General features: G+C 45.3%; 1 protein-coding gene across 1 annotated transcript; it reads right to left on the reverse strand.

Moving 5' to 3' along the window:
- Positions 1-627: 627 nt before the first annotated feature.
- On the reverse strand, positions 628-11,459 carry gal3st2 (galactose-3-O-sulfotransferase 2). Its single transcript, XM_069676660.1, has 4 exons — positions 11,404-11,459; positions 5,845-5,949; positions 3,477-4,002; positions 628-2,783 (listed from the first exon to the last, which is right to left on the reverse strand). Exons 1-4 carry the CDS (start codon positions 11,457-11,459, stop codon positions 1,971-1,973), a joined length of 1,500 nt encoding a protein of 499 aa, XP_069532761.1. The 3' UTR covers positions 628-1,970.
- Between the last annotated feature and the right edge of the window lie 965 nt (positions 11,460-12,424).

The raw sequence follows: 12,424 nt of genomic DNA on the forward strand, positions 1-12,424 counted from the left end.
GACTTGGTTCATGCAGACTTTACAGTGACTGACTCTTCTATCAGCTGTCCTCTTTAGGAACTAGGTGTAAGGTAACTACATACCAATGCATTGTTTCTCTCCTTAAGTTTTCAGGTGTTTAACAGAAATATCCGTACTTTTTACTTTAGCTTTAAAGAGAAAATCATTTGTACATATTTTTAAAGTTTTGCATCATTGTGCGTCTCCTTCTCATCATAAAGATCGATTTAAACCTAAAGTAATGAACCATAAGACATAGAAAAGACGATCCTGGAGGCGTCTGGGGCAAAGTGAACGTTAATTATTCCAACTGTTGTGCTGCTGGGCTTCGGTTACCTTTCAGCTCGTCTTTTAGCACGAATTGTAATTGTCCATGTTCTTTTTGCATTGTTACTATGAAATATCTCTCTGTATAAATCATTTCTCCCCTTTTCCCCCTTATTAAAAAGACTCTGGGTTGTTTATCACTTATACTTGCTGCTGTTATCATTCATCCGGGCAGGGTCCTGTACGCAGCCGTCTGCATTTCACATCTCAGGTTTTTAAAAAGAAGTGATCAGTGATTCTGGAAACAAGCTTCTGGTTCAGGCATTTATTCTGCACATGAGGTTAAATCAGTTTTCCCCAACCACAAAAATTAAATGTTTGTTATTTGAGATTCAATTCAGAGTGTGTAGCTCTGTCCTACATCAAGCTCCGCCCCTTTTTGGAAGGTTTCAGCCTATGAGAGTGCACCTTTCAGATCCTTCTCCACATCATCTAATGGAGATTCATCACCAGGCGGTGCTCCAGTCTCACAGAGACCAAACTCATGGTGCATTCAGGTGCTCCTTGTGAACTCTGAAATAAAAAATGTAGCTCTTTTGCAGAGTTAGTGTGAGGCTGGATAATCTGTTGAATATCCAAAGAAAAACCAGCAAAAGTTAAAGCAGCCGCTCTGAACGTTGTCCTCCACTCGTGTGTTCTGTCTGCACATCTCTAATGACTGAACTTCACTGCATGAAGATTCAGCAGTGATGACTCTGTATTTCACACCATGCTGATGAACTTTGTCTGCTTCACATGTGTGGACAACGAGAGATGAACTTCACAGAGACGCAGCAAGAGAGCAAACAATAATAAAAAGCCTTTTTAACACACACTAACACACATTTTTAAATATGGTTCAATGGGATTTCCGGCCCAAATGTTTCGAGTAAAGTTTTAAACATTTCTTTTTTTGTTTCGTTAATTACCTGTTACCTGAACAAACTACAATGTAGCACCTGTATTGCAATGAATTGGGGTAATTAAATCTGTCCAGTCTGCAGAAAGTCTTCTTGAGCACTCACAGAAAACTTTCAACATACTTCCTGAACATCCTTCACACGATTGATCAAAGTTTACTCAGCTTAACGCAGACATGAGATTGTCCTTTACATTCAACACCTTTAAATGTACCCTTTAACTGTCACCTTAGACTTCACATTCAAAACCAAAACAACCAAAACAATCTGAGTGCTTCATGTCCTGCTAAACATAAGACTTTGTGTTCCTGCAGTTTTATCAGCTCAGATTTTGGACGGATTAAAAACGGTTAACGTCCTTTAACCATCAACAGTCGTTCTGTAGATTTAGTTGTTAAAATAAAGACAAACCTAAATGATGGAGGTGATTGATCTGCATCTTTTTTACCTCTTCATGAAGACACAAATAAAGAACACTAAACATGTTTGCTGCATCTCTTTCCCATTGTGTGTTATATTGTACACAGACGACCTTCTGCTTGATCCTGTAGTTTCATATCTATAGACAGTGAGCAGTATGAACATGTGACCTTTAGTACAGTTCAGCTCGTGGCTTCCTGCTTTTCTTGTGACCTTCTGGGTGTAAAAGGAGCCCTTCAGGTGGTTGTTGTGTATCACCTGTCTGTGACAGGCGTCCTGGTCCACACCTGTCCCATCAAAGCAGTTCTGTCTGAGCGTCGGGGATCAACCCTTCTGCTTGCCTGTCAGCTCTGGAAACTGTTTTCTGTACAGTAGGTCTGTGTACTGCAGCTCTGGAGTTACGAGTCTCTGACATTTCATTTTGTTTTGGAAGTCTAACCCTGGGTTCACGTTGTAGCCCTGAATGATGGCTTTCCCGCTCTGAAACGGCCTCAGCTTACGGTCTCTGATCTGAGCCGGGTCCACAGCACCGCCGTCCAACAGGCAGATGTTTGCTAGCTTGGTCTGTAGCTCTCTGAGCTCAGTTACCTCCTTCTTCATCTGCTCTGCCCCAACCAGACTATTCACTTTGTCCCTGAAGGTGGCGTTAAAGTGCACGTAGATCCTCCAGTCCAAAGCATTCCAATGCTTGATTTTCTCTGTAGTGTCTGGTGAAAGCATTTGACGAGATCGCTTACTGCGACTGTTGAGCTTAAAGGAAGCAACGTCGTCCAGGGACCAGCAGAGGGAGTGCCTGAGTAGGATCAAGGACTCGTCAAAGTATTCAGCTATAAGAATAAGGTCAAAGTCCTGTTCAATGGCTTTGATAACCTTTAAAGCTGTCTCCTCCAGGTCTGCAGAATCAGCTGTCACGTTGTTTTCATGGCCAAAGTCAAAAGCCAGGATATTGTGAGAGTAGTGGTATTTAGATAATGGGGACTTTGGGTTTGTCTGGCCGATTTCTAGGAAGTGTTCCAGGCTGTTAGTCTTTTTGAAAACTCTCATGCTCCTGTAGTAACTGTAGATGGACTCCATCATGGCCACAGGATTCCTCAGGATGGAAAAGTAGAAGGTATCCTCAGGCATCACCTGAGCCACCTGCAGCACAGAGGGAGGTTTGTGTTGGAGGAGAGTGTTTCATTATTATGTTTAACTCATTAAAACCATCACGTTTATTTCATATAATCTGAAACCTTTGAGCTGGTCATGAAACATATTACCGATGCCTCGATACCAGCTACAGACAGACCATCAGGAAGAAGATGATTGTTTCTCTCTATCTTAGTTTAACTTTTGTCTTTGTGTGTGAGCGCCGCCGCCGCCAGGCCGCTGTCAGTCGAGCAGGTTAACAGCACGCTGCAGAAACATGCAGATTCACAGTGACTGATACGTTTGACTGTTCAAAGAAAGCAGGAGGAGATTCCCCTTTGGAGAACACCACAGCACATGTGTGACACGTGTCAGACTGCTGCAGGGGATCTGACAGATCATCTCACTGCTTCCTGATTGAACAGTAACTAGAATGACAAGATAGAGGAAATCTGAAGGGACATATTGTATAACCTATTAGCAGTGTTATCTGTATTATCACCCATTCTCCTCTTGTGCTCATGGAAAAATAACGCTTTCTTACTCGACACTTGCCTGTATCCATTCTGATTTCTGTCTAAACTTCATATGAATGAAACGTGATGAATCCAGATCAAACCTGGATGATTTACGACCTTAATCAAAGAGAGCCTACACAGACGAATCGACACAGCTTGAGCGAGTGGATCAGATGAAGCTCACCTGGGGCTGTCTGAACCTCATGTGGTTGCACATGATGTGGAACTCCTTCACCGTCTGGCTGCGGACTCCCTCCACGAAATCTTGAGAGAAGAAGTATGGGTAAAACAACTGCTTGTGTCTCTTCATAGGGAGGGCAAAGGTCAAGTTCCTGCTCTCCCCGTAGCGATACAGGATGTTCAGGATGGTGCTGCTCGCTGTTTTGTGGGTCTTGAGGAAAACGATGTGAGACTGGGGGCTGCAGGTGGTTTCTTTGGGATTCTCTGAGAGAACGGGAGGACTGTGATTGTAGACGAGCCCCCGGTCTTTAGGTAAAAGCAGCTCTCTCAGTCTTTTCTTCACCTGAGAGTCTGTACCAGGGTTAATAAGTGCATCCATCTCTCCTTCCTCATTTAGAAGACTATCAGCTGTACCTGTCTGCTCTGACTTCTCAGGACTGAGGCCTTGGAGGATGTTCCACAGAGTCGGAAACAGCTGCTTGCTGTCGAAAGCGAGTCTCAGATTTGTGGCTCCTGATAGTTTTTCATTCCTGGAAGGAGACATGAACACAGTGTGATGTGATATCGACATATTTTACATCCCACAGACCCATGCACCTGTTACCTTGACGACATACAGAAGATGATATTTCTTAAATGTGAGGAAGTTTATGACTTCGCCTGAATCACTCACAGGATTCTTGGGATTGTAAATCATGAACTGAAAAGCTCCTCCGTACTACAGACTACAGCCGAACGCAGTATGTAGTATATAGTATGTACTATGTAGTATGTAGTATATAGTGTGTAGTATATAGTATGTAGCATGTAGTATATAGTATGTAGTATGTAGTATGTAGTATATAGTGTGTAGTATATAGTATGTAGCATGTAGTATATAGTATGTAGTATGTAGTATGTAGTATATAGTGTGTAGCATGATGTAGTATATAGTATGGCATTTCGAACACAGCCACAGACTATATACAGAAGGAGGGCAGGGCTAATGAGACGCAGGTGGAGAGAATCGGGGAAGGGTCAGGTGATCACAGAAGCAAGTAGCGTAAGGACAGGATCTGAAATGAGGAGAGGTGAGTACTTTGAAACAAACAAACCAAAAAAAAACAGTACTCGAGCACTGGATGACACATCTTTCATGTTGAACTTTTTTATTGTAGAGCCGCTCCATCTCGAAATATGTCCAACTTTCAGCTCTATCAGGGCTCATGTTGTGAGGGGCGTGGCCTCTTTAAAATCACGTTTGCAGCAACAACATCCAATGTGGTCTCACTTTGGTCTCATTTCCTGTTAGTGAGCAGAGTCTCCTGTTTCCAGCTCCTGCTGGTGTCTGTTCATTATGGCCGAGCATCGCATGGAATCAGATTATTTGGAAGCATTATCACATCAATACCACGGTGCCATGTGTTATGTCTCTAACTGGCTCCAGCTCTCAGCACATTCAGGCCATGTCCACACATACGCCGGTATTTTTCCAAACGCAGCTTTTTTTTTCTGCGTTTGGTCCTTTCGTCCACACAAACGCCTTTTTAGGTCACTGAAAACGGATCTTTTGTAAAACTCTGGGGGGAAGACGTTTCCACGGAGACGTGTAGACGGGGTAAACAGAGTTTTTGGCTCATGACGTCAGACTGTGCGCCGTTATCTACATGGTGACGCGGCACTAATGAGGCAATATTCCTTGCAAAATGACAGACGTGACATAAACAGTGATGCTTCACAGGACATGGATACACATATATGTACAGCTACTCTATTGAGGAACAAAGGTGTCGGGATAGATTTTTTCAGACTTTTGATTGGCCGTGATTCTTCTTCTTCTTTGCATGACCGGGTTATATCGCCGCCTGTTGGGGTGGCGTTCTCATGACAGTGTTTCTGTTGTGTTTTTGTGTTTTCGTTTGGATGGGGATTTTTTATAACTGTGCTTGTGTGGACGGGGTTCTTTTTGGAAACGAAGGAGGCAAAGACTCAGTGTTCAATAATACCCGTGTACGTGTGGACGTGGCCTAAGAGGGGACGTAAAATCAGAGGTGAAGAATAGACCACGCCCACATGGAGCTGTCAATCTCAGATTCGGTTTAATCATTTCTCCCATAAGATGTGCTTCAGATCGGGTTAAATCCTGTTCTTAAAGTTGTCATGAACACATGATCGGTATCTTTGGCGCCCCCTATGGATCAGGGTCAAAATGTTGATGCACACCTGTTCCCAAACACACGCTGGCGATGTCTGCCATGTTTCAAGTTATGTCTTCAAAGCCCCGCCCTCCACAAAGACTTTCTGATTAATGGTGGACACGTTGGTTTGTGTGTGTGTGTGTGTGTGTGTGTGTGTGTGTGTGTGTGTGTGTGTGTGTGTGTGAGAGACTGTACCTGGTCTGGCGGGCGATGAAGCTCTGAAAGGTGATAAAGACAATGAAGAGGACGAGTAGCGTAAACACAGAGGGACGCCTGAAGCGCAGCCATCTCCCCACACACCTGCAGGGGGCGCCACACACACACACATACACACACACACACACAGTGATATTTTATTAACACAGAAACAACTTGAGCTGATGTGTGTTTCAGCGACTCATGCAACGATCACTCAAACTTAAGTGGTCTGAAGTATTTAGGAGGGAGAGTCGAGCTGTGATGTCAGCTCTGTGTGCACACTTGGCAGAGCGGCGGTACTGACAGGCGGAGGTAACACCCGCTAACCTTTCACCATCACACGTCTTCCAGGAACTCCACTCTCACTCACACAGACTGCTCCGAGTGTCCACAACAAGAATGTGATCAGTACAAACCTTCATCCACCTTCACTGGCTCCCGGTCAGGTTCCACATCTCCTATAAAATCCTCCTTCTCACCTACAGCTCCCTCTATGCCCTGGCCCACAGCACCTTTCTGACCTCCTAGACCCCGTCCTGGAATCTGCCGTCCTCAGACACTGGCCTGCTCCCCACTCCCCACACCCGCCTGCAGACTTTTGAGGTGTGGCAGCCCCCACCCTCTGGAGCTCTCTGCCTATCGAGCTCTGCAGTGCAGCCACCAGTCAGTCATTTAACAACCTGCTCCAAACCTCCTGTTAACAAGAGCTACAGTCAGTAACAGCTGTTACCCAGCTCCTTCCTCTGGTTTGAACTCACACGTAAAGAGACGTCGGGTTTCATATGCATATAAATCTAAGTTATTATTATTATTATTAGAGATCAGAGATACAGCAGAAACTCACCACAGTCTCGGTGCTCCTCTCATGATGATTAATCCATAAACAATGTCGAAATAGGCAAACTAGTTTTGAATGAAAACACCTCCACAGACGAGTGAGAGTGTGTCAGAGCCGTATGGCCCCTTAGACGCCCTGTGTCTATAGAGCAACAAACAGAGATTCTGGAAATCCTGGTACTGATCCAGATCCAGACACAGCTCAGGAGGAGGAGGGGAGGCTAACCTGCTGTGTGAGACGACAGGTGATGATGTGAACACAGAGATGACGAGGTTGGTTGAAAGAGTTTTCCGAGGGCTGATATTCACGAGTCGTATTTAACCAGCGTGAATGATCACAAATTATCCTGTCATCAAACTGCAGCCAATTATCTGCTCCGCTTTTGATGTGCACACGCCCAGAGAGTCATGGAGGTCTGAAGAGGCGTGTACGTCGTGTGAAGAGAGAGCCGCCCAGACAGTGGTCCACAGCGTGTCCCTTTAATGACTGATCTGCTCAGTGTGGTTAAGACAGAGCATCATGAAGAGCGTGTGCACAGCGGCAAAGCAGGACGTTCACAACACATTCACACACACATGTGAAGACACACAGACACACACTAAACTCTTCAGCTCTCCTTTCACACAGCTCCACTGTCCAACTTCAGTCCTGTTTAACTGTCTAATCCTGATCTGACCCCCTGACCCTGACCCTGACCCTGACCCTGACCCTACGACCTGAGGCTCAAAGTAAAATCTTTGACACAAAAAGACCAAATTAGAGACTTTAAGGTCAACACGGAGTCTGCATGAACACACTTGTTAACGTCAGATATTTCTTCTTCAGTGTTGTTGACTGACGTTCAGCTCGTATCAGTGAAACTCACAACGTTCTGTTTATTGTTCACTCTTCCCTCCTTTTCTGAACAGGTCACTTTCAAGTTCACCACCAGCTTCTCACCACGATGAAGGAACACGTTTGAACCAAAGTTCACATTCACATTGATAAACATAAAGGGAGAAACTGTTTGTGCAGGACAAAATAAGATAAACAAGTCAAACATGATTAAACTCAAAGAAGGAGATGAAGTAAAAAAAAACAACGTTAAATATATTTACAAAAATAAAATGAGTCAGCCTCTCTAATGACCTCGCTGTGAAGTCCAGACACAAACGAGGTATGACATCATCAAACGTTCAATAAGGAGGATTTTTCCTTTTGTCAACAACACATCAAACTAGGCCCCGCCTCCTCCTGGGCTCCTCGTCACCAGGAGCTCACTCTTACTCCCTCGTGCGAGAACAAGCCCACCCCGCCAAGCTAACATCGACAGCATCACAGTTGCCCTTGCACTAGCATGCTAACTGCTGGTTACCTTTGCGCTAGCATGCTAACCGCCAGTTACCTTTGTGTTAGCATGCTAACCTGTGGTTAGCTTGTCCAGTTTGAGGCACATAAGAAAGAAGGCCAGCTCTGCATCGCTCTTTCACCATGCTCGCTGGCCTGAATGGAGTCCAGCTGCTAGTTTGAACCACTTCCACACTCACCTGTACGCTGTGATTGGCTCAGGGAACCACGACAGCACCCCTCCTGAAAACATCCCGTGCAAAGCAAAACAACAGGAAAATCCTACTTATTAAACCTTTAAGCCATTGGAGGTCTTTTATTTTGAAACATCTACACAACACGAGTTGAGAAACAGCCAAATAGAGGAAAGTGGAAACAATCAGGCAATAAAAGGATTATTTCTGTGAGACAAGAGAAACTAAAGCTGCGTTCGTGATGCAGGACCTGTCCTCAGGAACTTCAGGAGGCACTCAGAGTTTCAGCAGAAGAAACAGAGTCTGGATAACGTGTGGGGGAAAGGTCTCTGCTCCAGAGGCAGTGCTTTGTGACATGAGATAAAGTAAGGAAGGCCTTCATGCTGAATTTCAGATGATGTATTATTAAGTTTAAGTGGAGCCAAACAGCTGTGACAGCTCTCGTTGACAGCACTATAATCTTGTGTATCAGCTATAAACATGTGTAAATAAGGAGTGACACTTTCACTCATCAGCACACTCATTTAAATCACCTGCTGACATCTTTAAACCGATGAATGATGAGGTCATGTGTTGTGACATATATATGACCCACATTTTACTATCAACGGTCTTCTTGTTACTGAGCAATCAGAGGTGGTAAAATGATAACATGTCATATTCCCTGTGAATTAATAATCTGCAACCTGAACACAGCAGTCTGAGGAAAGTGTGTGAATATCTACTGACGACTTTCTGCACAGATCTCTGCATGAGAAAGGTTCAAACATAGAGAGAACATTCATGTTCATGTGCATGTCTGTTTCCACTGTTATGTTCTGTTGGTTTGATGGTTTGGTTTCTATAAACAGAGCTCAGCCACAGCGCCAACAGCAGCGCCAACAGCAGCGCCAACATGAGTGAGTTAACTCCCACACACAACCATGAAAACAAAGCTGTGATGCAGCAGCAGCTCTTCGCTCAGAGGACAGTGAGCTCCTCTGTTTGGGTCTCTATAGCTCATTACGGGGAGAATCTTTATACAACTCACCTGTTTACATTATATTAAAGTGATGCAGCATTAGGGGCGTGGCCTCTGTTTGCAGAAGTCATGGCTCACTGACGGGGAAAGACAGCCAGGGGTTTCCCCCAGCTAAATCCTCCAGGCCTTCCTCTGCAGCTCTGACACATGAACTCTGTCTGAAAGTTCAGAGGAGGCGACTGTGATTTTAAAGTGCAGGCGCTCAGAGTGATCACGGCCGGAGTGAGTGCAGATCAATGTGTCCTCACACTGACGTGTCCTCACAGCCAGGTCACACACATGGGCTGAATGTGACTGCAGCAGCAGTTAGAGGAACAATGGCATTTACATCTGTTCTCAAATAAACGCTGACAATCAAATGAGTGGAAGAAAGAACATGCAAATACAGGCCCATCTTAAACACCTGATAAGGACCCTGAGAGGAACACCTGCTCTCTGACAGCTCTCAGGTTCGCTCACAGTCATGAGGAACACTGCTTTCACACACTGATCATCTCCAGTTTGCTCAAACAGTCCTGCAGATATTTCAAAATAAAAGCCTCTCAGAGAAGAGAGGGATCGTGTCCTTTGATACGCAGGGAGGGGGCTGTGTTACACCTCCACCTGCTGACTGTAACCTGACCCTGAGGAGCTCAGGTGTCACACTGCTGGAACCTGCAGTGATGGAAGATCTGCACCGAGCACACACGGCTTTGGACGTTTGATTTGTTGTCTGCACACGCTGAATCAATAAAGGTTTGATTAATAAACAACAAATCTTTGTTAACAATCTAATCAGAGCATTAAAGGACACATGGTCCACTCTGCACTGACACACTGCAGTCGTTCAGCTCCACAGGAAATGAGCCTCATTAGTTTAATAGAGGCTGAATGTGTTGCTGTAACGTCGGGGGAACAAAGTCATTAAAAAGCAGGTCATGTGACTCGCAGCGGCTCGTTTTACAGAAAGCAGACGAGAGGAAAATCACATTTAAAATGCAGCCACACAAACACGCTGCAGCTCTATCATCATAATGAGACCGTGTTGGATTTAACAGCTGAAGACTTCCACATGTCGCCACATCCTTCTGTCCTCTGTGTTGTTTGTTTGTGTACCTGCTCTGTGTTGTCGTCTGCTCAGTAAAGAAACATTATCTTTGTTTTAAAGTGAGCTTCAAATAAAAAGACTTTTCCATCTTTAGACTCAAACACGACACCTTCTTCATCATGAGTGCACTCTGACCCTCTGTAGGGCTCCAAACACCAGCTCGAGGTCCATGTTGGAAAACAAGAATAAAAGCTCTTCTCTCTGAACGACTGTTTTAAGTTTAAGTCAGTGTTATTGTCGTGAATTATTCTGTTAATCATTTATACCTGGACTAATCAATAAATAGAGTTTCTTTACTTTAAGTTGAGGTTTGTGATGGCTGTATCTCTGTAAACTGTAACATCTGTTTTATTTATGTTAATATTTCATCTTTTATTTCCGTATGAGTGAAGTAAAGTTTGTTGTAAACATTTATAATTAATGCCATTAATGATTAATAAGATTAATCTATTATATAACACATTTTAGCCTGACTAGTTTGATTAATTAGATCGGACGTGTTCTACAAAATAAAAGTCCTTAAAGCTGCTGTGAGGAACTTTCAGTTTGTGTAGCTTTTGGCGCCCCCTGTGGACGAAGCCGTGCCTCTGATCTCTCTGCCCATTTTGTCCTGCTCATGGTGAAGTGGTGTTTTTTAACCAAACATCTCATCCTGCTTTCTCTAACAGTCACAGGTATCACTCACCGTGCATCTGTCTTTGTAAACAAAGGCAGCGTGCAGGTAGCACCCCCCCGCGCGGTTTCAGCCACTAAAATAACTCTATAGAAATAACCAGTCTCGTCTCTGACGGTCTGGTTTGCTTTCGCAGCTCAGAGAGAGTCATCACAACTCCTTTCAGTCTGTTTCATAAGCAGATCCGAACTCCTCACAGCAGCTTTAATGACCTTTAAATGTGTTTGATATCAGCAGTGCTTCACAGACGGAGGAGGAGGCGATGAATCATCCTGCAGAACACATCCTGACAAGTTCAGTCCAAGTTTTCCACTTCCACAAACAGAGCTCTCTTTGTACACAGACTGTCAGACGCTCCGAAACCTGATCCAGAACCGTCAGTAACGTGAAGTTAGAGGAATAACGAAGAGGACTTACGAGGTTACCGAGCTGACAAGCTTCTCTCTGATCCATCTCCTCTGAGGTGACAGCATCTCCTCAAAACCCCGTAACTGTCCCGATCCGACCGACAGCACGACCCCGTATGTCTGCGTCCTCCCCCTGCCTCTCTCTCTCTCTCTCTGTCAAGCTCACCCGACTCCTCCTGCAGAACCGTCATCACGCAGACTGATGCAGAGAGAGAGAGACAGAGAGAGAGCGAGAGAGAGAGAGAGACAGACAGACAGAGAGAGAGAGAGACAGACAGACAGAGAGAGGGAGAGAGAGACAGACAGACGGAGAGAGGGAGAGAGAGACAGACAGACGGAGAGAGGGAGAGAGAGACAGAGAGAGGGAGAGAGAGAGAGACAGACAGAGAGAGGGAGAGAGAGACAGACAGATGGAGAGAGAGACAGACAGACAGAGAGAGGGAGAGAGAGAGAGACAGACGGAGAGAGGGAGAGAGAGAGACAGACAGAGAGAGAGAGACAGACGGAGAGAGGGAGAGAGAGACAGACAGACAGAGAGAGGGAGAGAGAGACAGACAGACGGAGAGAGGGAGAGAGAGACAGAGAGAGGGAGAGAGAGAGAGACAGACAGAGAGAGAGACAGACGGAGAGAGGGAGAGAGAGACAGACAGACGGAGAGAGGGAGAGAGAGACAGAGAGAGGGAGAGAGAGAGAGACAGACAGAGAGAGAGACAGACGGAGAGAGGGAGAGAGAGACAGACAGATGGAGAGAGAGACAGACAGACAGAGAGAGGGAGAGAGAGAGAGACAGACGGAGAGAGGGAGAGAGAGAGACAGACAGAGAGAGAGAGACAGACGGAGAGAGGGAGAGAGAGACAGACAGACAGAGAGAGGGAGAGAGAGACAGACAGACGGAGAGAGGGAGAGAGAGACAGAGAGAGGGAGAGACAGACAGACAGACGGAGAGAGGGAGAGAGAGACAGAGAGAGGGAGAGAGAGAGAAACAGACAGAGAGAGAGACAGACGGAGAGAGGGAGAGAGAGACAGACAGA

This window comes from Semicossyphus pulcher, unplaced genomic scaffold, assembly GCF_022749685.1.
Source record: "Semicossyphus pulcher isolate SPU_LCO1_2020_fin unplaced genomic scaffold, fSemPul1.0.p SCAF_26, whole genome shotgun sequence".
Classification (NCBI taxonomy): domain Eukaryota; kingdom Metazoa; phylum Chordata; class Actinopteri; order Labriformes; family Labridae; genus Semicossyphus; species Semicossyphus pulcher.

What these genes read in the sequence shown, in the direction of transcription:
- gal3st2 (XM_069676660.1), bottom strand. Translation starts at nt 11,459, where the DNA reads ATGCTGTCACCTCAGAGGAGATGGATCAGAGAGAAGCTTGTCAGCTCG. An exon ending in CTTGTCAGCTCGGTAACCTC is followed by an intron (nt 5,950 to 11,403) that starts GTAAGTCCTCTT and finishes CGCCCCCTGCAG; the next exon opens with GTGTGTGGGGAGATGGCTGC. An exon ending in TTCATCGCCCGCCAGACCAG is followed by an intron (nt 4,003 to 5,844) that starts GTACAGTCTCTC and finishes GTCTCCTTCCAG; the next exon opens with GAATGAAAAACTATCAGGAG.